At 40.2% G+C, this 26873-nt stretch overlaps 4 protein-coding genes across 5 annotated transcripts in view; 3 read left to right on the top strand and 1 right to left on the bottom strand.

Annotated features, from left to right (window-relative positions):
• The window catches only part of celsr3 (cadherin, EGF LAG seven-pass G-type receptor 3), a 54937-nt gene extending 42464 nt beyond the window's left edge, over positions 1 to 12473 (top strand). The window contains exons 25-37 of one of the 2 annotated variants that reach the window (XM_078797929.1): positions 177 to 303; positions 467 to 673; positions 2299 to 2473; positions 3117 to 3229; positions 3308 to 3387; positions 4370 to 4496; positions 4572 to 4688; positions 5372 to 5469; positions 7179 to 7270; positions 7343 to 7516; positions 7977 to 8171; positions 8971 to 9985; positions 11103 to 12473. In XM_078797929.1, coding sequence (XP_078654055.1) covers positions 177 to 303; positions 467 to 673; positions 2299 to 2473; positions 3117 to 3229; positions 3308 to 3387; positions 4370 to 4496; positions 4572 to 4688; positions 5372 to 5469; positions 7179 to 7270; positions 7343 to 7516; positions 7977 to 8171; positions 8971 to 9985; positions 11103 to 11130 — 2548 coding nt within the window. In that variant the 3' untranslated portion in view covers positions 11131 to 12473. The remainder of the gene's footprint in view (positions 1 to 176; positions 304 to 466; positions 674 to 2298; positions 2474 to 3116; positions 3230 to 3307; positions 3388 to 4369; positions 4497 to 4571; positions 4689 to 5371; positions 5470 to 7178; positions 7271 to 7342; positions 7517 to 7976; positions 8172 to 8970; positions 9986 to 11102) is intronic. The other variant, XM_058084097.2, reaches the window with a different exon arrangement.
• A 19-nt stretch (positions 12474 to 12492) lies between these two features.
• Positions 12493 to 16924, bottom strand: fsbp (fibrinogen silencer binding protein). The gene is made up of 4 exons (XM_058084794.2): positions 16515 to 16924; positions 14577 to 14629; positions 14325 to 14496; positions 12493 to 14200 (listed from the first exon to the last, which is right to left on the bottom strand). Exons 1-4 carry the CDS (start codon positions 16717 to 16719, stop codon positions 13878 to 13880), a joined length of 753 nt encoding a protein of 250 aa, XP_057940777.2. The 5' UTR covers positions 16720 to 16924; the 3' UTR covers positions 12493 to 13877.
• A 189-nt stretch (positions 16925 to 17113) lies between these two features.
• wdr6 (WD repeat domain 6) lies at positions 17114 to 24931 on the top strand. The gene is made up of 7 exons (XM_078797930.1): positions 17114 to 17199; positions 17397 to 17466; positions 17656 to 17799; positions 18552 to 21015; positions 21611 to 21688; positions 21798 to 21914; positions 23985 to 24931. Exons 2-7 carry the CDS (start codon positions 17397 to 17399, stop codon positions 24778 to 24780), a joined length of 3669 nt encoding a protein of 1222 aa, XP_078654056.1. The 5' UTR covers positions 17114 to 17199; the 3' UTR covers positions 24781 to 24931.
• A 216-nt stretch (positions 24932 to 25147) lies between these two features.
• On the top strand, positions 25148 to 26302 carry LOC131137170 (uncharacterized). Its single transcript, XM_058084795.2, has 4 exons — positions 25148 to 25427; positions 25560 to 25620; positions 25692 to 25955; positions 26030 to 26302. Exons 1-4 carry the CDS (start codon positions 25284 to 25286, stop codon positions 26236 to 26238), a joined length of 678 nt encoding a protein of 225 aa, XP_057940778.2. The 5' UTR covers positions 25148 to 25283; the 3' UTR covers positions 26239 to 26302.
• Positions 26303 to 26873: the final 571 nt, after the last annotated feature.

Genomic DNA, 26873 nt, shown 5'->3' with positions numbered 1-26873 from the left:
ACACCATACCGATTGTGCATTACTTTTTACAATTGCTCTTTCTAAGAAACTAAGAAATATTAATGTTTTTCCTTATCTATCAGTTATTTCAGTGATATTTAAAACAAAAAAAAACACAACAAATGAATCTATATTATCAACGCAAACATATGTGTTGTTGTTGTGTGTCCCTGCAGGTGTGAGATCGGAGGTTGTTGGACAGTGAGGGACTGCATGGTGGTGTATAGGAACACCTCACATGTCCGCTGTCAGTGTCAAAGGTTTGGTACCTTCGGGGTGCTGATGGACAGTTCCCACAGAGAGGTTTGTACAATAGGCTTACATTCACTTACTGGACATTTCACCTATATAGTATATACATATATAGTGAAATGCAGATGAAAATGCTCAGAAGATGCCTAGTGGGATACATTGTAGTCGTCTAGAACATTGCTTTTTTTTAATCTATACCTCTTTTCGCAAGCAGCAGTTAGAAGGCGATTTGGAGACACTCGCCCTGGTTACTTATTCCTTCCTGGTGCTCTCCATGCTGGCTCTACTTGTCACTGTCCTGGTTCTGTCGTGCCTCCGAGGCCTAAAGTCCAACACCCGGAGCATCCATTCCAACACAGCTGCAGCCATGTTTTTGTCCGAGCTTGTGTTTCTGCTGGGGGTCAATCAAACTGAGCAACAGGTTTGTACTTGACTTTTAATTTTTTTCAATCAAAAGGTCCCCTTTTTGATTGAGTAATGTTAAGTAACTATGTAAATATATATAGCATCGGTCCCTTCCCCCGGCTACGTTTCATTAACCATATACGTAATTGTGTGTGTTGTGTACATCTTGCTTTTTTTTTTTTCCAGAGGAGGTGCGACAAATATGTGCTCAGTCAGCGTGTAATCACATTAATTAAAGTGCATCCTCACACAGACAGCTGTAGAGTGAAGACAGTTACCTCCAGCTTTCCCCTTCATGCACATCACACTCGGGAGAGCATGTTAGTGCTCACAGCGGTTACGCCATATTTTGCTATTTCTGTCTTCCTTCACAGTTTAGTTGATTCTTTATGCACACATGTGTGTGTGTGCGTGTGTGTGTGCATTGATGCATGCGAGTGACTAAAATGTACCATATGGGTTTATTTCTGCTGCAGTTGCTTTGCCATTTTAAAGATTGAATTCACTTAGATTTTGTTAATTATATATATATATTGTTCATAAAAAAATGTACATTTAACTCAATAATTAAGTCTGCACGGTGGTCGAGTGGGTAGCGCGCAGACACAACTGACCGTTTTCCACACTTAAATTATCCTAAAATATTATTAATACGGCCATCAGTGGATTCAAATGTTAAAGTAGGATTAATCACAGCTAGGAGACCCGAGTTCAATTCCACCCTCTGTGTAGAGTTTGCATGTTCTCCCCGTGCATGCGTGGGTTTTTGTCCGGGTTTCCTCCCACATTCCAAAAACATGCTAGGTTAATTGGCGACTCCAAATTGTCCATAGGTATGAATGTGAGTGTGAATGGTTGTTTGTCTATATGTGCCCTGTGATTGGCTGGCCACCAGTCCAGGGTGTGACAGCTGGGATAGGCTCCAGCACCCCAGCGACCCTCATGAGGATAAGCGGTAGAAAATGAATGAATATATTTATTGTTCATTTAAAAAATTGTAAATTTACCTCAATAATTAAGGCTGCACGGCGGTCGAGTGGTTAGCGCGCAGACACAACTGACCGTTTTCCACACTTAAATTACCCTAAAATATTATTAATCGGGTCGTCAGTGGATTAAAATGTTAAGTTAGGATTAATCACAGCTAGGAGACCCGAGTTCAATTCCAACATGGAGTTTGCATGTTCTCCCCGTGCATGCGTGGTTTTTCTCCGGGTACTCCGGTTTCCTCCCATATTCCAAAAACATGATAGGTTAATTGGCGACTTCAAATCGTCCATAGGTATGAATTTGAGTGTGAATGGTTGTTTGTCTATATGTTCCCTGTGATTGGCTGGCCACCAGTCCAGGGTGTGACAGCTGGGATAGGCTCCAGCACCCCAGCGACCCTCATGAGGATAAGCGGTAGAAAATGAATGAATGAATGAACTCAATAATTAATTATCCATTATAAATCCATTAGCAAGATTATCTCTTTAGCTCTTATTTCACACTTCCCCATTCGTCCTTCATTCTCCCCTCCTCGTTGCTTCGTATCTCTGAGCCATCTGTCTGGCCTTGCTTCGATAAGTTATCTCCTTTTGGCTCATTCAGCCATTCTTTCTTTCCCTTTGAATCACTTGTCTCTTCATTTTCTTCCAGTTCCTGTGCACGGTGGTAGCCATCTTGCTGCATTACTTCTTTATGTCAACATTTGCTTGGATGTTTGTGGAGGGCCTTCACATCTACAGGATGCAGACGGAGCAACGTAACATCAATTTTGGAGCCATGAGATTCTACTATGCCATCGGCTGGGGCGTGCCTGCTATTATTACTGGTATACACTATATTTTTGTATGAATAAACGTGGTCATGTAAAAAACCATCGGCTAAATATTAGTACCAGACATTTGCTTGGTACTGTATTTGTTGCTAGGCAGATTTATCAATCTTTACTGCTTCATAGGCCAAAAACAATTGTCAACCACACACCCTTAGGCTATTTCAATGGCAAACTCACAGAGATTTTGACGTTTTGTCCCTTGCCAAAGATCATGAGATGTGTTTAGGTACACACATATACATATACACATATACCAGTAGGATTATACTGTAGTAAATATAGAATATGATATTGTGCAGGAAGAAAAACTGCACCGACTACTAGGTCGATACATGATTTTAAGTTGATGCCAACACAGTCAAGTCGTTGCAGATGCCTTCACCAGCTGTCCGTGCAGATAAGCCGTCCTATTGGCATTTGTCTGGAACCCGATTCCATTTAAGCTGTGAGATAGGACACCGGAATGCACACACAAGACAGACGTTTTATTTTTTTGTTGACACATCCCATTAAGAATTCATTTCTGTCAGCGTCTTCCAATTACTTGCTGCATACAACTAAATTTCTCTCCCTGAGACATATATAGAACAAGCATATAATATACAATATGTATTGTGTTTGTGTCTTTCCGTGAAAGGTCTGGCAGTGGGCTTGGACCCTGAAGGTTATGGGAACCCAGACTTTTGTTGGATCTCAATCTATGACAAGCTGATTTGGAGCTTTGCTGGGCCCATTGGAATTGTCATACTGGTAACGTTCACATGGAGAAGTGATGAGTTAACTCTTAAATTGAACATATGAAGATAATCTGACTCTCCATCTGTCCAGATGAACGGGGGTATTTTCACGATTGTGGCCAAGATGTCTTGTAACCCAACACAGAAGGAGACCAAGAAACTCCCTGTCATGTGAGTACAGCTCCATAAAGTTTATATTTTCAATGGTTAACAAAAATCTACCCAGCTGGCCATTTTCCATACTTAAGTTACCCTAAAATATTATTAATAGGGCCATCAGTGGATTAAAATGTTAAGTTAGGATTAATCACATTTTGGGGCTGTATGGTGGACGAGTGGTTAGTATGCAGGCCTCACAGCTAGGAGACCCGAGTTCGATTCCATCCTCTGTATGCATGTTCTCCCCGTGCATGCGTGGGTTTCCTCACACATTCCAAAAACATGTGAGTGTGAATGGTTGTTTGTCTATATGTGCCCTGTGATTGGCTGGCCACCAGTCCAGGGTGTACCCCGCCTCTTGCCCAAAGACAGCTGGGATAGGCTCCAGCACCCCCGCGGCCCTTGTGAGGAAAAGCGGTAGAAAATGAATGAATGAAAATTAGGATTAATCACATTTTTGGCGCTGTACAGTTAGCACGCAGGCCTCACAGCTAGGAGACACGAGTTCAATTCCACCCTCTGTGTGGAGTTTGCATGTTCTCCCCGTGCATGCGTGGGTTTCCTCCCACATTCCAAAAACATGCTAGGTTAATTGGCGACTCCAAATTGTCCATAGGTATGAATGTGAGTGTGAATGGTTGTTTGTCTATATGTGCCCTGTGATTGGCTGGCCACCAGTCCAGGGTGTACCCCGCCTCTCGCCTGAAGACAGCTGGGATAGGCTCCAGCACCGCCAGTGACCCTCGGTAGAAAATGAATGAATAAACCATTTTTGCGGATTAAAAAATGGATGGACGGACGAGAGGCGGGGTCACCCTGGACTGGTCGCCAGCCAATGGTAGGGCATGAAACAGCATAATTTATGAATTAATTATTTTGTGAAAAACCGCTATCCATAAATGGCGTGATGTTCGAACCATGATTTAGTGAGGGACAACTGTATATATAAAATATTTTTTCTCCACACTCATTGCTGCCCTATCTTCTTCTGCAGTGCGACCATTCGCAACGCATTCCTACTGCTGATGATAGCCACCTCCACCTGGCTGTGTGGCTTGATGGCTGTCAACAACAGCATCCTGGCGTTCTACTATATATTCGACGTCCTCTGTCTAGTGCAGGTATGAACAAAGTATACAGTATGTACTCGACGGCCATGTGGGCGCTTAGTTATGATTGCTAATGCTGCTTTTTAGGGCCTGTCTGTATCACTGGTCTTCACCGTGTTCAACTCTGAGGTGAAGGAGGCCTGGACGGTGGCCTGTTTGGGGAAGAAGAGTCTTGAAGAGCCGCCAAGACCAGCGCAGAATACGGTGAGTTACACATAATCCGCCCCTGAGTTTATTGTTTGGTGACTTTATTTGTCGACATTAGTCGCAAACGTAAATGCACATTTTTGGATCTCATTAGATAGTGTAAATGTGCCTAATGAAATGTCCAGTGAGTGTGTTTACTGTTGGAGATCTTTTTGTAGGTACATATATACTTGTTATCTTCTGCTGAACTGACCTCAGTGAGCTCCTTCCTGCCTTCCATATTCCCCCATCCTTCATCTCTTCCTCCTGTCCTCTCATTCTCCAGCTGCCTCCAGGGATTGGTACTGACCCAAATAGAATAATAGGAATATACCACCCGGCGCATTCCACGCGTCGCACATTGTGGGTGCATAGTGATGCAGTATGTTGGTTAAGACGCAGTTCATCCATCCTTTTAACGTCCATTTGCCTCTAAACTCTCGCATATTTTTAGATGTACAAACTGGACCGTGTTTTAACCCTCCGCTCCGTTGACCTGTATGTACAGTACATTATAGATGATCTGCTCCCTTTCTGTCTCATTAAACATAAACGAGAACAGTGGTCTTATACAGTATAGAAAGCCCAAGTCATGTCCTATTTTAACTGCTCCTGTCAAAGCGCTTCGTCCGGTGACAACTGATGGGAAATCTTCGCTTTGTTCTAATAAACGTCATCTTACATAAAAATACTTTATCCAGGCCCAGAATCCATATCACAACGCTTCGTTGTTGGAGCAGAGTGGGCTGCACCGCATCACACTTGGAGCCTCCACCATCTCCTCTGTCAGCTCTGCCAGGTAAAAAAAAAACACATTTATTATATGGAAATAATATACACTACCGTTTGGGATCACTTGGGAATTTTTGGGGCCAGGAAGCTTTCCTGGTGGTTGCCTTCCACAAATAAATGAATGCATGAGAAGCATTGTATAAGGGCCAGTTTTGGTTGGATTGTTGTTTCTCGGTCGGGTTGTTGATTGATTAATTAGCTAATTAATTAGTTAGCAAGCTCCCCCCAGACTTAGTTAGTCAGTATAGTTACTCCAGACCCCATTCACTGTGCAATATCTGATCAACCTCCATGTGCAATATTAAGGGCTCTAAATGCAATATACTAAGTGTGAAGTATTTCCATAATGCCTCATATTAACTCTCTAACAACATCTCAGTGTATAGACTGGTCATAGTATATCTCATCTCGTTTCATATTATCTACATGCTGTATTGTATATAACTGGGGAAAACTGTTGATTTTGTTAATACTTGGGTTGTTTATATTATTTATTTTTCTATATTGTGTATTTTGTACTGCTTAACTGATTCTGTACTCTTGCTGCTGTGCAATACAAATTTCCCCACTGAGGGACGAATAAAGGCATATCTTAATCTTAATCTTAATCTTAATCTTAATCTTAATCTTAGGACAGCCCATTCAAATTTGATGTCGATCCAGATAAAGGCATCGAACACGTGCGAGTTGAGTTGCTATAAATACAGGGTCAGGCAAAATGATCTGACACATTTGTAGGTTAAATAAAAGGCAAATAAAGTAAAGAAACAAAAAAAGTGTTTGTATTTTCGAAAAGTACACTACCACTCAAAAGTTTGGGATCACTTGGGAATTTTTTTTAACCAGTCTGAGATATGGCTTTTTCTTGGCAGTCCTGCTATGAAGTCCAGCATCCTGAAGTCGCCGCTTCACTGTTGATACTGACACTGGTGTTTGACGGCTACTATTTAGTGCAGCTGCCAGGTGACGACCTGTGAGGCGTCTTTGTTTTAAACTACACACTCAGATATTTGTCTTCTTGCACAGTTGTGCGGTGTTTTTCTGTCCTTGTCAGACCCAGTTTGTGCATCGTTTTTTTGTCCTTGTTAGATCCCGTTTTTTGTGCTCTCTGAAGGGAGTAGTTAACAGCATGGTAAGAGATTTTAGTTTTAGTTTGGATTTTTAGATGGCTTTTCTAATCATATATTAGCCTTATAAAATGATGAACTTGGATTAGCAGCCATACCAGGAGATTGATGAGGACTGACAGTTGTTGATAGTAGGCCTCTATGCAAAAATGTACATCCTTCTTTTGAAAATCATCTGATTTATTTTAATTGTTTGTGAAATGCATGAAAATGTGTTTTTCTTTGGAAAACAAAAACATTTGCAATTGATCCCAAACTTTTGAGCGGTAGTGTACATATTAACTTGAAATCATTCAAGAGGACCTGCGTGTCTTCAGTGGTTCTTCGTGTGGCAAGATTTGGGACAGTGTCGCTTCAGGGAGGAAGTGACTGTTTGCATTAACAGCCTGTTGTTTATTTAGTGGGTCAGTGGGGTACAGATCAGACGACTGTACCGCATGTAGAGCAACACTAATGTTCTTTTTCTTCGCAGCTCACTGCTTGTTTGTACAAGACATGCAATATTTGAGTGGATGCTGTCTTTTAGTCTGCATGAGTAGACACGCATTGTGTACCGAAGAGTCACTCCTCTCCTTGTTTGACTGTTTAGGGAAAATCTCTTAGCTCGTCAAACTCTGGAACAAAGCATCGTTCAAACTGGAGCGACGGATCTGGATGTAGCCATGTTTCACAGAGATGGAGGTAAACGCTATATAAGCATATGTTGCTATGTTACATGTTTTTCACAATAATAATCCCTCTCTCCCTAACAAGGTGAGGATTCCGATTCTGACTCCGACCTCTCCATGGATGAGGAGCGCAGTCTCTCCATCCCGTCATCTGAGAGTGAGGACAATGTTCGTCTACGCGGGCGCATCCAGCGGCGTTTCAAACGCTCCAACCACGGCGAGCGCCTGCTCACTGAGCCCACCCACAACGGTACCAAAGGTAGTTTGACCAGCCAAGGTGTCACAATAATTTTACTTAAGCTACCGTATTTTATAGTTTAAAGGGAAACTGTATTTTGTCCATCAAATGAAACAGTTACTGATTGTAAAAATAAACTGCATTATGGAAAGCAGGAAGTGAACAAATGTAACAGTTACTGATTGTAAAAGTACCAGATGGAGGGGTAGGATTTAATAAGCTTTGCTTCTTCCTACTCCTTTTGGACATGTGGAACTGTGAACTGATTATGGGATGCATTCAATTGGAATCTGATGCATGTTCAAATTAAATATTACCATTACCATTACCATCATTCACAATGCTGATTTGAAACATGAACACATATTTATTTCCCTTTTCTGTGCATTATAATGCTAGAAAACAAAAAAAAACTGAAATAAAATGTACAGTGCTACCTCACAGACAATGTGATGTATGGATAAATATCTTTGTGTGACAGATCTGGATGGTAACGACCTTCTGTCTTACTGGCCCGCCTTAGAGGAGTGTGAGAAACACACCCTCCAAAAGTGGGGCTCGGAGCGCCCCCTGGGGGCCGACTACAGCAAGGACGCGGCCAACAACAACCAAGCCGACGGAGCACTCACCAGCGGGGACGAGAGCGGCCTCACGCAGCCACACAGGCACCGCAAGGGTGAGCTCAGCAGCCTGAACATGTTATGTTATGTTATGTTATGTTATGTTATGTTATGTTATGTTATGTTATGTTATGTTATGTTATGTTATGTTATGTTATGTTATGTTATGTTATGTTGTTTTATGTTATGTTATGTGTTATGTTATGTTATGTTATGTTTTATGTTATGTTATGTAATGTTTTATGTTATGTTTGTAATGTTTTATGTTGTGTTTTATGTTGTGTTTTATGTTGTGTTTTATGTTGTGTTTTATGTTATGTTTTATGTTATTTTTTATGTTTTATGTTATGTTTTATGTTTTATGTTATGTTTTATGTTATTTTTTATGTTTTATGTTATTTTTTATGTTTTATGTTTTATGTTATTTTTTATGTTTTATGTTTTATGTTTTATGTTATTTTATGTTTTATGTTATTTTATGTTATTCTAATATTATATTATAATATTATGTTATATTATAATAATGTTATATTATATTATATTATATTATATTATATTATATTATATTATATTATATTATATTATATTATATTATATTATATTATATTATATTATATTATATTATATTATATTATATTATATTATATTATATTATATTATATTATATTATATTATATTATATTATATTATATATACATACTCTATTGTACAAACTCATAATGACAAAGGATGCTTTCATATTACAGCCTCAAAACATGACTGACATTTTCTTTTAGGCGTTACGGCGTCCCTCAGGGCGTACTACTCAAACCCAATGTGTTGATCAGCCTCTTGTTTTTTATGTCCTCCTCGTAGGTATCCTGAAGAATCGTCTCGGTTGCCCCCCAGCCCTCCAGGGCATTTCAACAGTGGGCCGGGGTCCCAGTGAGCTCAACTGGTACCGCACCTCGACCCTGGGCCACCGAGGTGTCCCTGCAGCCTCTTATGGCCGCATGTACTCTGCCTCAGCTGGTGGTGGAGGGGGCACAGGCTCCCTCTCGCAGCCAGGTTCCCGCTACTCCTCCAGGGAACATCTGGACTCACTGGCTCGGAGGCAGCTGTCCCGGGATCCTCTCGGGAGGCAGACAGTCGGGGGCTCGAGGGACCGACTGGACTCGAGGGGTTCCAGAGATAACCTGGACCTTTTACCCAGGAGAAGGGAGCTTGGCCAGGGTGCGGGGCTCGGGGGCCTGGGGCTGGATCACCAGAGAATGTCGTCATCCAGGGAGAATTTGACCTCCTCCAGGGATAGACTGGACAACCATCACTCAAGCACCATTCACGCCTCCAGAGAAGACTTGAGGGGGAACGGCATGGAGGGAACCCTGAGTGGGTCCAGATTGCAGCTGAACACGCTCACTCGCCGGCAAGCTTCATCCCGGGAACACCTAGCAGGGGCGCTGATGAGCAGTAGGTCCAGAGAGCAGCTGGAGGCCAATGGAGTGGGGTCACAACCATGTCGGGAATGGCTGCGCTCCCTGCCACCCCGCCAGCCCTCCCACCCGGACCAACCTCCACCTTCCTCCCCACCGCCACCCATCTCAGAGGAACCCCAGCAAGAGGCCTTCCCTCCTCCAGGTCACATGAGAGGACGACTGGACTCTGCATGTAGGTACCCTGGGCAGACCCCGCCTGTCACAGGTTTGAACCCTTTGGGGCGACAGCCGTCTAGCGAACACCTGGACATACTCTCCTCCATCCTTGCATCCTTCAACCCTTCTGTCCTCACTCCTCCAAATGCTGCCTCAAACTCTGGGCCTAATGGCTCCGCCCAGGGCCCCTCCCCCTCTGCCACCTCCCACAGCATATCCGAAGTTTCTCCTGACTCCGAGTAAGTGTCCTCTTCCTTTTGTCCTTAGCAAAAAATGATTAGACCCCCCTTGTTTTTTCAGTTTATCCATTTTAATACATATGTACAAATAAAATATACACATACTAGATGGATGGATGGATGGATGGATGGATAGTTAGATAGATAGACTTTCTTTATTGTCATTGCACAATAACACAGCAGTGAAATTGCCAATGAAATGTCGTTGCCTGGCTCCCGTATAATAATAAATAATAATGTGGAAAATAAATAGATGACATCAAATATGAACAATGTACAGCGTAAACAGTAATTTGTACAAATAATTTAAAATTTAAAATTTTAAATTTCATTAAATGCTGGAGTGCTGGAGCCTATCCCAGCTGTCTTCGGGCGAGAGGCGGGGTACACCCTGGACTGGTCGCCAGCCAATCACAGGGCACATATAGACAAACAACCATTCACACTCACATTCATACCTATGGACAATTTGGAGTCGCCAATTAACCTAGCATGTTTTTGGAATGTGGGAGGAAACCGGAGTACCCGGAGAAAACCCACGCATGCACAGGGAGAACATGCAAACTCCACACAGAGATGCCAGAGGGTGGAATTGAACCCTGGTCTCCTAGCTGTGAGGTCTGCGCACTAACCACTAGACCGCCGTGCCGCCCAAATTTTAAATTTTAAATGTTTTAAATTATTTGTACAAATTACTGTTTAATTTTAAAAATAAACATAATACTTACAATACATTGTGAAAGTATAGCATATGTACCGAATTTGAGTCTTTTTTAAGCATAAACAGTAATTTGTACAAATAATTTAAATAATAAATAAAATTTTTAATTTTTTATTTTTAATTTTTTTTTATTATTTTTTTTAATTTTATTTTTTTTATTTTTTATTTTTTATTTTTTTTATTTTTTATTTTTTATTTTTTTTATTTTTTATTTTTTATTTTTTATTTTTTATTTTTTATTTTTTATTTTTTATTTTTTATTTTTTATTTTTTATTTTTTATTTTTTATTTTTTATTTTTTATTTTTTATTTTTTTTAATAAATAAACATAATACATACAATACATTGTATAGTATATACCAAAGTTGAGTCTTTTTTTTTCTCTCCTCCCATCAGAGCCAACAGAGGTGAAGGACAGTCTTGATGACGGCCTCTGTAGACCCACAATCTTCTGTGAGGACAGAGTCAAAGGCCATGGAGTATCCTGAAGTTCATCGTAGGACTCAAACAGTTTTGGACAGGTGACATATCGACATGTCTTTAAAACTGTTTACACACAAACCCAGACAGAATCAATGTAAAAGGAAAAAGGACTGTACATACATAACACACACAAAAAAAACACTTTTATACATTTTGTATCTTTTTAATTGGGGACAGGTCTCTTATGATGTTTTACTTTTTTGTAATGTCCGTGTGAGTGAAAGTGGTGAGCGAGCGCCATTTATTTCCCCCCAAAAAAACATTTTAATCAAATGTGGCAAAGTGTTCGTAATCTGATGGGAAAACATCCAAGAGGTGATGTAAATAGGAGTCGGGAATGATTGTATTGAGGATGCCACACCAGGGTGCAGGGTTTTAACCATTAAAGCTCCATCACAAGTTGTCATGTTTTTGCAGTTCAATGAATGTGACCTTGTCGTCTATGTACCTCTTGTGCCTGGACCTTGTCCGTGGATCCGCTGCACCGCATCCTCAGTGGGTGAAGGTTTGATACCGCTCTGCCTCCCTCTGTCCCTCCCTTCAATGCCACAACCATTGAAGACCTTTTTTACATAACAACCTGCCTCGTGACATAACAGGAACAACTTTATCCTGTCTGTGCGCATCCAAGCCAAAGGGAAAACTGTTGAAATGTAGAGGCATTTTTCTTCCAGAAAGTCTGGTTTTGTACCACTTTAGAGGTTCTACAGAATGTGATCGCCTTCTCATTCTTTCACCTTGACCCTCAATCCATTTCAATCTGTTGAATTATTCACTCACATTTTTATTATCGGCTATATAGGTAATTTTTTGCGTGAGTGTCCTCTCCATATAAACATATCTTCATGAATAGTGGATGTAAATATTGTTTCAAATGGAAAGCATCTCCTACCACTCAATTTAGTTTGGATACACAAAGCATTTAAAAGGAAGCACAGAAAAAAGGGATGTGCTCCAAGAAGAAGAAGGGAATAGGGAAGGGACAGGAAGTACACAATGAGGCGGAGGGTTGGAAAAACGATTACGAATGGGAATGTCTGTGATTGCCTTTGTGGATGCCTTTTTGGCATGACAAAATTCCTTTGCTGTTACCGCGGATACAAGTGAAATGTTGGAAATTAAAAACAAAAAGTATTCCTACATGGGTGCTTTTTTTGTGCGTAGGTATGTATGTGTGTGTGTGTGAGATATCAAACGTAAGAATCTTAAATTATCATCTTAAAGGCAAAATCAATATATAGTAAAAATATAAATTAATTTTTATAAATGGGCTCAGTGGCAAACACAACACGGCATTTGGCGATAAAAGGTATTTTTATTCACTTTAATGAGGTACATTTTTTTCGACACATACACATTCAAAGTTATGGTTATACACATAAAACCTGTAATGTGTTGATTGTCCATGGAGAAATGCAAATCTAAAACCTTCTAAAGATCAGCAGCATTTCTTGAAATGCTGCAAACCTTTCAAGAAAATCATTTCTTGAAACGCTGGTTTTTATTTGACCGCCTCACAAAACAATGTAGTTGTGTTTTGAAATGTTTTCCCCCTACAAATTAATGCTAAAGGATGTTATTGTCAACATTTTTAGTACAAATAACCCACAAATTATTTGATAATGTATAGTAATAAATCTCATAATAATGCAGTATTTCCCGTAATATGCCATATTTCACTCTGTAAAGTTGTGGAATTGCCTTTTGTCTCACAGGCAATTCGTACTGTCAAGCATTTGCAGCATTTCTTGAAACGCTGCTTTTTATTTAACCGCGTTACAAAACAATGAAGTTGTGTTTTGAAATGTTTTCCCCCTACAAATTAATGCTAAAGGATGTTTTTGTCAAGATTTTTAGACCAAATGAACCACAAATTATTTGATAATGTATAATAATACATCAATATGCAATGCATATTACAATGCAATATTTCCTGTAATATGCCATCTTTCACTCTGTAAAGTTGTGGAATTGCCTTTTGTCTCACAGGCAATTCGTACTGTCTAGCATTTCAAGAAAAGCATTTCTTGAAACGCTGCGTTTTATTTCACCGCATTACAAAACAATGTAATTGTGTTTTTGAAATGGTTACCCCCTACAAATTAGCAAATTAGCTGTCTAGCATTTGCAGCATTTCTTGAAATGCTACAAACATTTAAATGCATTTGAAAACATGGAACAGTGTGAACTTTCCCAGGAGTGGCTGGCCAACCAAAAATTACCACAAGAGCACAGCAGCGACTTAGCCAAGAGGTCACAAAAGACCCCACAACAGCATCCAAAGAACTACAGGCCTCATTTAAGGTCAGTGTTTGACTCCATCATGAGAAAGCCACTGCATGAAAACATTTTGATGATCCCCAAGACCTTTGGGAAAATACTCCGTGGTTTGACGAGACAAAAGTGTGAATTTTATATATGTGTATATAATTATATACACACACACACACACTATAAATATACATATATGTACAGCATGTATTATCCTCTCTGTGTAGTTGAATGACATTAGTGCAAGTGGTGGGGCCAAATGGCCAAAACATTCAAGTAGCTTATGCTAATGTGAAAGCTATTTAGCAGAATAAACAGGCATTTAAGTCCAAGCCCATGTATAAAAAATAGTTCAGTGGCATGTCGGACTACGGCGAAAATGGCTAAGAATCCCAATTAGGCTCTCATCCCGCTGGATCAGGACCGCTCCTCGTCATCATCACTGCTTCCTGATGAAGACGGCGCCACATCTTCTCCCATCCTCTTCAGCTTGGCCTTGTAGTAGTTCTTCTTCATCCTGAAGGCTTTCTGCTTCTGGCGAGCTGCTCGTGTATTCTCCCTGACCAGCTCCTGCTCCCACGCCAGCACCTTCATCCTGCTCTCCCACTCCAGCAGCCTCATCTGCTGCTGCTGCTCCAGGACTTCTGCCCTCTGCTGGTTCTCCATTGGATCACGCTCTGCATCTTGTGACCTGCTGCCCCCTAATGGGGTCAGACGCTGGCTGAGGATGCTGGAGGTGCCTGGGAGAAGAGGTGACTATATTAATTTCATCTAGCAGGACACTATTTATTTGTAGGCGTGCATTAGAAGACAAATTTTATCCAAGAGGACACTGAGGGCCACATACTGGTTTGGTGTGTGTACCTGCTGCGGTGAAATAAGCGGCAGGAAAAGATACATCCTGCAGCTCGGCATTCTGGGAGCTTCTGGACTTTGACGTGGGGGTGTGGTGTAGATCCGACCAGTCATTCCCTGCTACCCTGTCCAAGTCGTGATGCTGCAGGGAGATGGTCATGTGCTCCTTGCTGTCTTCAACCTGGGGGTGACACTGACATTTTAATTACCTTTTAATTACCTTTTATAATACTTTATACGGATGTGTTTTGATGTATTTACCATACTCAAGCTGCCATTCATCTGCCCAGCAACATTTATCATCCTCAAGTTTCCTGGTTGACAGTAGAAGAAGAAGAAATAAGCAGGGAGAAAGTGCAGCTCAAATGTTTCAATGCTACAGCGCTCCTCCTAGTGGCCACAGAAGTAATGATACACTATAGTCAGTCAAAAAACTGTAAAACAGGTAAGAAATATTATGGAAATAGGATATGAATGTGTTGTGAGCCCTCAAAATGACACCGTTATTCATATTTTTTGTTTTAATATTTTTGTTTTAATATTTTTGTATATTTTTTGGTTAATTATTGATTACTATATACTATAATATTTTAATATTTAAAATATACTATAGACCCCCTTTAAAGTATATTTAAGTATATTTAATTATACTATAATATTTTAATTTTTTTGTTAATTGTTGTTTTTTAATATTTGTATATATTTTTGTTAGTTGTTGATTACTATATACTATAATATTTTAATATTTTAAATATACTATAGACCCTCTTTAAAGTATATTTAAGTATATTTAATTATACTATAATATTTTTTGTTAATTGTTGTTTTTTATTATTTTTATATATTTTTTGTTAATTGTTGATTACTGTATACTATAATTTTTTAATATTTGTATATATTTTTGTTAATTGTTGATTACTATATACTATAATATTTTAATATTTTAAATATACTATAGACCCCCTTTAAAGTATATTTAAGTATATTTAATTATACTATAATATTTTAATTTTTTTGTTAATTGTTGTTTTTTAATATTTTAATATATTTTTGTTAGTTGTTGATATATACTATAATATTTTAATATTTTAAATATACTATAGACCCCCTTTAAAGTATATTTAAGTATATTTAATTATACTATAATATTTTAATTTTTTTGTTAATTGTTGTTTTTTAATATTTTTGTATATTTTTTGTTAATTGTTGTTTTTTAATATTTTTATATATTTTTGTTAGTTGTTGATTACTATATACTATAATATTTTAAATATACTATAGACCCCCTTTAAAGTATATTTAAGTATATTTAATTATACTATAATATTTTATTTTTTTGTTAATTGTTGTTTTTTAATATTTTTATATATTTTTTGTTAATTGTTGATTACTGTATACTATAATATTTTAAATATACTATAGACCCCCTTTAAAGTATATTTAAGTATATTTAATTATACTATAATATTTTATTTTTTTGTTAATTGTTGTTTTTTAATATTTTTATATATATTTTTGTTAATTGTTGATTACTGTATACTATAATATTTTAATATTTTAAATATACTATAGACCCCCTTTAAAGTATATTTAAGTATATTTAATTATACTATAATATTTTAATTTTTTGTTAATTGTTGTTTTTTAATATTTTTATATATTTTTTGTTAATTGTTGATTACTGTATACTATAATATTTTAATATTTTAAATATACTATAGTTCCCCTTTAAAGTATATTTAAGTGTATTTAATTATACTATAATATATATTTTTTGTTAATTGTTGATTACTACAAAATGCCTCTAATTATGTTATTTTCATTTTATATTTTTTTCTGAAATAAGCGTAAAATATGCACAAATGCATTTTTTTTTAGTCTTTTCAATTTCTCAAGTAAGCTTAACAGTACTTCTTTTTACACTTGTATGAGCGTTAAGGACCTAAAATGTGACTTTAAACATTGCTTTTACAGTTGAAGATGTTCAGACAGAGATAGTGTGACACTGTAATTCAGACATGTTCATACTGCTTTCAGTGGGTGAAAATAGAAGACACCCTTGCCTGCCTTGCTGACATATGCCAAAAATAAGGATAGCAACTACACATGGCCCCATTGTATGAAATCGGAGGCATAATGATAATAATGGCACATAATGATGACGGTGGTGCTGATTTATGATGAGTGTATCTCTACTACCTTCTACAAGCTTGCGCACCGCCGCTTTGTGGCCAGCTCCTCCTGCGTGGCTGGTGAGGGCAGCCTCGCCCATGGTCTGAAGTTTAATGGATTTACAACAGGCCTTGCATCGGGCGGAGTGAATGTCCTGGGCGTCCTTAAGCAGCCACTCTTCGTAGATGTCCTTGGAGAGCCAGGACTCTTGGAACTTGCACTTCCCCGGCATGGCCACAACCTCAAGTTAGCTGTGGATGGCTAGTCCAAGCAGCTTCACCTTAGACGATCGTGGTGCGTTCATGTTCACTCGGAAATATGTGGTGATCAGATGTTTTTATGTTCCGTTTGTTTAAAATTACGGCTCGACACTTATCTGTAGGGTTACGTTAAAAACGACGAAAATATCGGTAGCAATTTTGCCGAACCAACAATATCCTAGTATGCTAAAACGACATATTTGAAATCATAAAGTAGCCCTGTCGATAACCAAATATAAATAAATGCACCTCTGCTGAACACTAACACGTGACTTGTTTCTCCAATAGAAACGCGGTTAGAATATTTTCATCCAGCCAGTAACTAGGAAACCACCCGAGAAGTCTGATTGGTCAAAAGACCGGAAGCAGGAACACTCACATGGTTGTTTTGGGGCACATTAACAATTTTCAACCGTCGTTGTGCATCGTTTTACTCGTAAGGGAGTAAATCGGTAAGATACAGAAAACGGAATCTTATTTCAAAGCTAGGGCGTCAATTGTACTATCATATAAAATAATTTACTAGCCATACAACAACGAGTACAGTACTGTATCATAGTGTTCTAAACAGCAAACACCCCACCGTTGTATTTTGATTTCAGTATTAACTCTTAACTATGATGTACTCTACGTTATAATTGTCTTTCAGATGGAGACAGCAGCGTTAGTAGCGCCTGTCACTGCGCTGGAGTTCTTTCAGGATGCATTTCTACTGACTGGTAGGCTTCTCTATTATTTTTGCTAATTTTAACAAGAAAGCACAATATCGCATGTTGACATACAAGTCGTTTATTGACAATGTGAACTGTTCAGCGCTTCACTGTTTTTTTTTAACATGACCTCATTCATGGTTCCAAAAGTTTGCCACAACATATTTTGTGTTAATATGACGTCATCTTTGTTGTCAGGTGAAGGTCCAGTGTTGACGGCGTACAGTCTTCAGCCTAAACCTAAACGATGTACTTCAATGGCTGTGCTCCAACACTATCGCATCCACGGGATTAGACCAAAAATATTGTCAACATCACAAAGTTCTGACAGGGAAACCAAAGGTAAGCATGATGATATACAAGCCTGACATATATATATATATATATATATATATATATACACACACCAGTAGCTTGGAGAACATTCAAGGTTAAAAATGTTTAAGTATTATAAATAAATAATAATCAATAATAACATCGTAATAAATTATAAATAATAATAATCCGTTCCAGGGTCAAACTGTGACCATCAAAGCTTTTATTACACATCCAGACAATTTAGAAAATTGTACGTTGTTAACTGGCTGCACGGCGGTCAAGTGGTCACAGCTAGGAGACCAGGGTTCAATTCCGCCCTCGGCCATCTCTGTGTGGAGTTTGCATGTTCTCCCCGTGCATGCGTGGGTTTTCTCCGGGTACTCCGGTTTCCTCCCACTTGACAAAAACATGCTAGGTTAATTGGCGACTCCAAATTGTCCATAGGTATGAATGTGAGTGTGAATGGTTGTTTGTCTAATTGTGCCCTGTGATTAGCTGGCCACCAGTCCAGGGTGTACCCGAAGACAGCTGGGATAGGCTCCAGCACCCCTGTGACCCTCGTGAGGATAAGCGGTAGAAAATGAATGAATGAATGAATAATAATAATCCCTTCCAGGGTCAAACTGTGACCATCAAAGCTTTAATTACACATGCAGAAAATTGTACGTTGTTAACTGCCAAATGTAAAAATAGGTTAATCATTGTTTGTTTCATTTATAATAATAATTTAATATAATATCATAATAACCAAAATGCTGCCGTGTCCAATCCCCTAGGGCTGATGTCGACTGACCTCGCTGTATTTGGTGGTAAAGCAGTCCGACTGCTGAGGCTCCATTTCGATGTCCCTGGTGCTCAGCATCCACGTTTGGAGATACTGGGCCCTCTTGTGGAACTACAAGACTGGGCCCTGGATGTCCGCTGGCTATGTGAAGACGAACAGCCTATCCTGTGTGTAGCTGTAGCCCATAACGCTGCTCTTCTCCTGGACATGAACACAGGAAGTGCCTTGGCTCAACGCTCCTGTCTGGAAGGCTGTTTGCTGTACTCTGCCCTGCTCGTGGTTCATAAATGTTGGGATGATACCATCCTGATAGGAGGGACTGTTTTCAACCAGCTGGTTCTCTGGAAGCCTGGAGGCAAAGGAAGTGAGAACAAAGGTCCAGTTGAAAGACGTCTACTGGGGCACAGTGGTGTCATCTTCAGCATCTCGTACCTCCAGGAGAAAGGATGGCTGGCTTCAGCCTCTGATGATCGTAGCGTGAGGGTGTGGGCTGTCGGTTTTTTAGGGGGCCCCGGAGGGAACTGTGGAGACCTGAATCCAACCTGTTTACACGTTCTTTTCGGACACCAAGCGAGGGTATTCTCTGTGCGTCTCTCCCCAAGGAGGGTGTTTAGCGCTGGGGAAGATGGAGCCTGCTTAGTGTGGGACTTGGCTGGAGGTGGGACGGTGGTTCGCACCTTGAAGGGACACAGAGCGGGCGGAATCCGGGCACTGGCAGTCACAGAAAAAAGGGTGGCGACTGGGGGAGCGGACGGAGGGGTTCAGTTGTGGCCGGTTGAGGAGAACGAAGATGAAGAAACACTGGAAGCGGAGAAGATTACCGATCTGGAATTTTCTGGTGAAGGTGTGCCGAAAGTGGTTTGTCTTCTTGAGGATGATGATGATGATGATTATGATACAAAATGGAGTAGATGTAAGATTGCAGTTTGTACTGACCAAGGAGTCGTTTACCAGTATAGCAATGGCGCCTGGGAGTTACTATGGCGAGGAACTCCTGAGTTTCAATCCTACTGTGTGATGGAGACAATAGCTGTTAGCGTGAAAGCTTCAAGAAGAGTTAATTTATGCGCTGTTGGGAGCCTTAGTGGAGCGTTGAGGGTCTTTCCCATCACTCAACCTCAGAAAGGCGTTTCCCTCCAAGCCGGATCAGGCAAGATCCACAGTCTTATATGGCAAACTGGCGGTGATGATCTATATTTACTAGCGTCCAGTGCAGACGGACGCGTCCATCGCTGGTGTGTTGATGTCACAAAAAAAAATGGATTTTTGAGTCTCGGGGTGAGTCACATCCCTTGGTTTCTGCTACCGCCATGTGCCAAACGCTGGCTGACGGCCGCAGTGCGACTCCGTTCTGAGGCGGAGGGGGCGCTATGGGTGTGCGGAGACAGAAGAGGCTCCCTGCTTTTGTTCCAGGAGAGAAAAACCGATGAAATTAGCGAGGGTTTGATGCCGTTAAGCTGCCTGTTTGGTGTGCATGGTAAACAGGGCGTAACTTCAGTGTGCCAGTATGATGGACTTCTATACAGTACTGGGAGGGACGGTTGCGTGCGTGTTTTTAGAGTGCATCAAACATCTCAAGAACCACTTGAGGAACATGGAAAAGACGGCCTTCAGCTGGAGGTTCTGAGGGTCCAGCGGGCCTGCAAAGGTATGGAGTGGTTAGAGAAGGTTTTGATCCTGAAAGCTGAACATAACATTCTAAATGAAAGTGAAAGTGAAAGTCAAGATGGGATACAAGGACACATAGACAATGACAAAGAGTCCAAGATGGAGAACAAGGGAAGGGAAGCCCGCTTTGTCATCTTCGGCTTCCACGCCTCCCACTTTGTAGTTTGGGACCCGGTGAGACAAGAGAAGCTGGTAGTGGTGCCTTGCGGCGGCGGACATCGCTCTTGGAGTGTCTGGCCACCCCACAAAGACATCTGGCCCGGATACGGCGCTCTGGTCTTCATCAAGCAGGGCTCTGTCCTGGCATCAGAGCCTCCCGGAGAGCTGCCAAGCTGGTCCGGCGGTACCACGGCAAGGAATGGAGGATGGAGCCTGAGAGAGGGGATCCATGGGAAAGGAATCGGGTGTGTTTGCCGGCTGGGGTGCGTAAAGGAATGGGAGATAATAGCGACAGGTGGTGAGGACACAAGCGTAACCGTCCTGGCTCTGCACCCCGAGTCTGGCAGCATCAAAGTCCTCTCCGTTATCACAGACCACATCTCAAGCGTCCGCGCCATGGCGGTGCTAGCTCATGAGGAGAGCAGCACCCCGTCACAATCCCTATCTGCGCTGTTGGTATCAGCCAGCGGACGGGCTCAGATGCAATGCTACCGACTGTATGTCGTTTGGGATGAGCAGAGACCGGCGCCATCTTGCCAGGTGGTGCAGGTGGCAGGTCACCGATTGGACGAGCACTGGGAGAGGAAGCGGAACAGACACAAGATGGTGAAAATGGACCCAGAAACAAGGCAAGTCATAAATCAGTTCATGGGTGTAAATTGCCAGGAAACTGCCAGCCAATCACAGGGCACGTATAGACAAACAACCATTCACACTCACATTCATACCTATGGACAATTTGGAGTGACCAATTAACCTAGCATGTTTTTGGAATGTGGGAGGAAACCGGAGTACCGCGTGAGAAAACCCACGCATGCAAACTCCACACAGAGATGGCCGAGGGTGGAATTGAACCCTGGTCTCCTAGCTGTGAGGTCTACACGCTAACCACTATACCGCCGTGCCGCCACTTTAGTGATCACCATTATCTTAAAATTAGCATCATAAATCCTCTGTTGTTTGCTAACTTGCTAACAACCTTTGAGACAGTTGTTCCAATGGATCACTGCTGTGTGTGACCGGAAGAAAAGCTCTGATCAACATGGCTTGAGTAAAAGCGAAACACAGTTTACATGTATACATCTCTAGACCTTGAATATAAGATGACTGGACTTACTAATTAATTACTAATTACTGAATAGTGGCGTCTTATATGCAATACGATCAATACATTATATGCTGTCCTTTCTCGAGAATTGACTCAACATGGCTGTGTGTTTCCAGGTACATGTCTATGGCAGTAATGGAACAAAACCAACACGGTGGTCTTGTGGTTCTTGCATGCAGTGACGGGGCTGTCAGGTTAGCAATGCCGCAGCAAATGAGTCTTATATGCTATACCTTTGTCCCAGAGAGAAGCACTAGAATAGTGTTTTTCTGCTCTTCATTGCACCTTTGCTGTCTTTTCCAGATTGTTCTCAGTCAGTGAAAGCAAGCGTCAACTGGATTTATTGTGGGAGACATTTCACCACCAGCGGTGTGTTCTCAGCGTCGCCACATGTAGCCTGGAGGATGGAAAAGGGAACAGGTAAACATTTACATTGGTACTGTCTGGTTGCAGTATCTTGACTTCAATGTTCACGCTGTAGGGTATGTGGCACAATTCTGATTTTTTTTTGTTACATAAGATTTTTTTTAATGAGGTCGTTAAAATGTTAATATGAATATGACATTCATGCACCAAAGCACGGCATCACTCTTTTCTGTCTGACTGAAGTAAACATTGTTGCAGTGTTAGTGTTAGTGATATGCAAATTTAGGCTGGTATCGGTGATACCGATATGACTGTGTGTGCAAATTCACCTAAGTAGTTAGGAAGCTCTTTGAGTGGGCATGCCCGTAGGGGGGTCATGGGTGGAATAAATTAAAAGGACCGTTTTGGAAGGAAGCACAAATCAAAGGAAATACAGCTGGAATGGGTGCAGATTCTGAAAAATCTAAAAAGTTTTCTGTGCTGGTTATTGTGTGTAGCTGCTCCATAGGACCAACCCAATACAAAGGGTCAATATATACATATATATTACATTAATGTAGAAAAGTATATTGTGTTTAGTGAATTTAAAAAAATTACAATATTGAAAGTTATTTATAAAAATGCATTTGTAATGGTAATGGTTTTATTTAATTTGAACATGCATCAGATTACAATTGAATGCATCACATAATCAGTTCACAGTTCCACATGTCCAAAAGGAGTAGGAAGAAGCAAAGCTTATTAAATCCTACCCCTCCATCTGGTACTTTTACAATCAGTAACTGTTACATTTGTTCACTTCCTGCTTTCCGAATGTAGTTTAAGTTAAATTCACCTAAATAGTTAGGAAGCACTTTGAGTGGGCAAGCCCAGAGGCAGGTCATGGGTGGAATAAATTAAAAGGACCGTTTTGGAAGGAAGCACAAATCAAAGGAAATACAGCTGGAATGGGTGCAGATTCTGAAAAATCTAAAAAGTTTTCTGTGCTGGTTATTGTGTGTAGCTGCTCTATAGGACCAACCCAATACAAAGGGTCAATATATACATATATATTACATTAATGTAGAAAAGTATATTGTGTTTAGTGAATTTAAAAAAATTACAATATTGAAAGTTATTTATAAAAATGCATTTGTAATGGTAATGGTTTTATTTAATTTGAACATGCATCAGATTACAATTGAATGCATCACATAATCAGTTCACAGTTCCACATGTCCAAAAGGAGTAGGAAGAAGCAAAGCTTATTAAATCCTACCCCTCCATCTGGTACTTTTACAATCAGTAACTGTTACATTTGTTCACTTCCTGCTTTCCGAATGTAGTTTAAGTTAAATTCACCTAAATAGTTAGGAAGCACTTCGAGTGGGCATGCCCAGAGGCAGGTCATGGGTGGAATAAATTAAAAGGATCGTTTTGGAAGGAAGCACAAATCAAAGGAAATACAGCTGGAATAGGTGCAGATTCTGGAAAATCTAAAAAAATTTCTGTGGGGGTTATTGTGTGTAGCTGCTCTATAGGACCAACTCAATACAAAGGGTTGAGATATATATATATATACGTATATTACATTCATGTAGAAAAGTATATTGTATTTAGTGAATTCATAAAAATGCATTTGTAGTGGTTTAATTTCAGTTGAACATGCATCAGATTAAATAATAATAATTATTTAATAATTATTTAATAATAATAATAATAATAATTTTATAAAAAATTTAACACAGACCATTTTGGCAGGAAGAACAAATCAAAGGAAATACAACTGGAATAGGTGCAGATTCAGGAAAATCTAAGTCTAATTTAAATTTAAAGTTTTCTGTGGGGGTTATTGTGTGTAGCTGCTCTATAGGACCAACTCAATACAAAGGGTCGATATATATATATTTTTTACGTTAATGTAGAAAAATATATCATATTTAGTGAATTTAAAAAAAAATACAAGTTAATTTATAAAAATGCATTTGTAACAATATTTGTAGTGGAAAAATAATTACAAATAATAATAATAATTAAAATTGTTCCAAAAAACAATGCCTTTCTCCCTAGGTGTCTGGTGTACTCTGTTGCTGAGTAATCATAATGACATATTTCATAACGACAAACATTCCTGTGTTTTTGCAGGTATATGATGCTGTTCAGTGCAGCAACAGATGGTCAAATAGCGGTGTGGGACCTGACCCAAACCACCTCCATCTCGTCTTCTGGCTCTCCCTTTGCAACTCCACCAACCCCCTGCCTCATTATTGCCGCCCACCAAAGTGGTGTCAACTCATTGGCCGTTTGGGCTGACACACACCAAGATGGCAGTTGCCTGGTAACGGTTTCCAGCGGAGGGGATGATGGGCAGCTGACGGCATCCATCATCAGGGCGCGGTACCCTCGGGAGCATGGCAAGACCGGGGACGTTACCCCTCTTTGTCTTCATCTCCTCTCCCAGTGGAACGTCCCTTTGGCCCATTCTGCCCCTCTGACCTCTCTGAGGTTCTTAAAATCTCACCTGATAGTCACGGCTTCTTGCGATCAAAGAATTTGTCTGTGGAAAGTCTGCAGTACAGGCATCAGCCACAAAGGGGTGCTGTGCTCCCATGTTGCTGATGCTGCAGGGATGGCAGTCTGGGAGAAGCAAGTGATGCTGGAAGATGATGAAAAAAGGAATACGACTTGCGAGAAGGTGAACTGTGAAAGAACTGGGAGTCGAGCTATGCTCGGGAGGACCGATGGGTGGGGTGGGAAGAAACAGGAAGTAACCGATGAAGCAGCCAGGAAGACAGATGGCCACATTTTGAAGATGGATAAAGGGAACATTGAAGTTTCTTCCTGTGAGGGAGGAAAGACTGGGTGGGTGCTGGTCTGCGGTCAAGGCTTCCAGCTGCTTCGTGTTAGAAATAAACACAAAGATGAAGACGAGAAAAACTAAAGGAGGAAAAGCAAGACAAACACACCTTTAGTCAGTTAATAGACATGGAGAAATAAGTGGATTTTACAATCACAATCAATCATAATTGTATATATTTTACATTTGTAGACTTTGTTTTATTTTTTTTTTTAAATAAAGTTAATTTATTCTTCACTTACAGGAGACTCGCTGGTTAATTGGGAATGATGTGGTGTATTTTCACATTTTTAGAAAATATAGATATAAACATTTATAAACAAAATATTAGTGTTATATATCACTCCAATTCCCATGCTTGGTGACTTGAAACCCAAAACTTAAAATATCACGTACCAGTAAATTGTCACTTAATTTCTAGCCAAATAAAATAATACATAATTGTAAACAAGTACTGTACAATCTACACAAGGATGTACTGTACTGTGTACTGTATGTTGCAGTTATGTATGTGTGGGGGGGTCACAGTACATGAAGACTCCTGACTCCATGAATACATTAATATTTTAATATATTATTCTCGTCTCATGTTGCCTTTTTTCACTAGCAGCCATCTCTCCAGCTGTGTCATCACACAGAGAAAGGAGGAAAGTGCATGGGTCTCCGAGAAGAGGAAAACTACGCCAAGAATTTTGTATTGTGACGCATTTGGAGGCACAGCTGATGACAAGGTGAGCCAAGGGAGGGATTATGGGAATTGGAGACTTTTAGACACCTGAATGTGACCTTGAGTACACTTGAGCACTTTTTCTGACTACAAATGTCAACTGACAGCGAGAGAAAATGTTTACGATATGTTTCAGTTTTTCTTGTTGATGCCACGTGAACGTCTGCCTGTCATTGGTTCATCTGGGGGTAAAACAGGTGATGGCTAATCTACTCTAAAAGTCCATTTGCAAGGACCTGAATCCTGTATCTCCATTTTATTGTTGCAGTCAAACCTCCCAGCACCAATGGCAGAAAGCGCAGTCAAAAGCAGAAACCCTCTGCCAAAGCAAGACCAGCTCCTTTCCAAGCAGACTCCACCATGACACCTTGGAGGGGACTGGTTCTTTCGGACTCCTCTTTTACATCCATTTATTTGCCCCCGTCTCCGACACCCCTTCAGTCGACCCCCTATAACGACAACCAAAACAAAGAACTAACTTTAAGTTTCAACTCTCAATCTTCTTCCCCCACTGTCCATGCGGACAGCACAAGTACAGTAGCATTTTTCTTTATTTTTATTACACCGCCATCCTTTATTTATGAAGTAATCTCTCTCTCTGTCCAGATGGAGAATTACAGAAGCAGCAGAAGATGCCCACCCAGACCACGACCCCTCGACTGCCCCGTCTCCCTCCCCTGCATCCCATCACCAATCTGAGCTTCTCTCGTAGCTTTACCTTCTCTTTCTTTGAGCTTCCTCTGTACCAATCACCTCCGTTGCGGTCCGAACGTATGAGGAACCTCATGAAGCTTTTGAGAGAGACACATTATTGATAGCCTCGAATTGCATGTTGAGTACATGTTGGCAGGTTTGCACAACATTGAACACTGTTTCTGACAGTTCAGTAGCCGTGAGTCCTGGATCTGTAAAATACTTGCAAATGATGCTTTCATGGACCAAGGAATATCCCTTAGCCCTTCCCCTACTCCGTAAAATCAAGAGACAGGGGTTAAGAAGCCTTTATCGCTTGCTAGCTGTAACAAAGACAGATGACATTATTAAATTGTTCGTAATAAATTTTTCCTACCTTTCTTGCGTTTGACTTTTCCATACTGGGATTGCTGGGATGACAGTACTTTATTGTCCTGTTCTGAAAGACCTCCCAACTACGTCACAGTCCTTTCTATTCTGCTCAGCCGTAATTGTGCCCCTGCAGAAAGTGCAAAAGGAGAAAGGGTTGGCATTTTTTGGTGAGGATCAATTTGGTAATGGTAATGGTTTAATTTCATTTGAACATGCATCAGATTACAATTGAATGCATCACATAATCAGTTCACAGTTCCACATGTAATGTAGGAGTAGGAAGAAGTAAACATAGTCCTAGCACTTTTAATGTAACTTAAAATTGTCGTCGTGTGCATATAAATTAGTTACTATTTGTGTTTAATATCAGTATCTGTATTTTTGC

This window comes from Doryrhamphus excisus, linkage group LG17, assembly GCF_037039965.1.
Source record: "Doryrhamphus excisus strain RoL-2023G ecotype Guam linkage group LG17, RoL_Dexc_Guam_v1.1, whole genome shotgun sequence".
Taxonomy (NCBI): domain Eukaryota; kingdom Metazoa; phylum Chordata; class Actinopteri; order Syngnathiformes; family Syngnathidae; genus Doryrhamphus; species Doryrhamphus excisus.
The sequence above is the reverse complement of the archived record's forward strand: the minus strand, read 5'-3'. Positions and strand labels throughout refer to the sequence as shown.

Excerpts from the sequence above, each read along its gene's own strand:
- LOC131137170 (XM_058084795.2), top strand. The coding sequence starts at position 25,284 with ATGTTGCCTTTTTTCACTAGCAGCCATCTCTCCAGCTGTGTCATCACA. Across the intron at positions 25,621-25,691 it reads TTCATCTGGGGGTAAAACAG|TCAAACCTCCCAGCACCAAT; the intron begins GTGATGGCTAAT and ends TTATTGTTGCAG. Across the intron at positions 25,956-26,029 it reads TGTCCATGCGGACAGCACAA|ATGGAGAATTACAGAAGCAG; the intron begins GTACAGTAGCAT and ends CTCTCTGTCCAG.
- fsbp (XM_058084794.2), bottom strand. The coding sequence starts at position 16,719 with ATGCCGGGGAAGTGCAAGTTCCAAGAGTCCTGGCTCTCCAAGGACATC. Across the intron at positions 14,497-14,576 it reads TGAATGGCAGCTTGAGTATG|GTTGAAGACAGCAAGGAGCA; the intron begins GTAAATACATCA and ends TGTCACCCCCAG. Across the intron at positions 14,201-14,324 it reads CGCTTATTTCACCGCAGCAG|GCACCTCCAGCATCCTCAGC; the intron begins GTACACACACCA and ends CTCTTCTCCCAG.
- wdr6 (XM_078797930.1), top strand. The coding sequence starts at position 17,397 with ATGGAGACAGCAGCGTTAGTAGCGCCTGTCACTGCGCTGGAGTTCTTT. Across the intron at positions 17,800-18,551 it reads TTCTGACAGGGAAACCAAAG|GGCTGATGTCGACTGACCTC; the intron begins GTAAGCATGATG and ends CCAATCCCCTAG. Across the intron at positions 21,915-23,984 it reads GAGGATGGAAAAGGGAACAG|GTATATGATGCTGTTCAGTG; the intron begins GTAAACATTTAC and ends GTGTTTTTGCAG.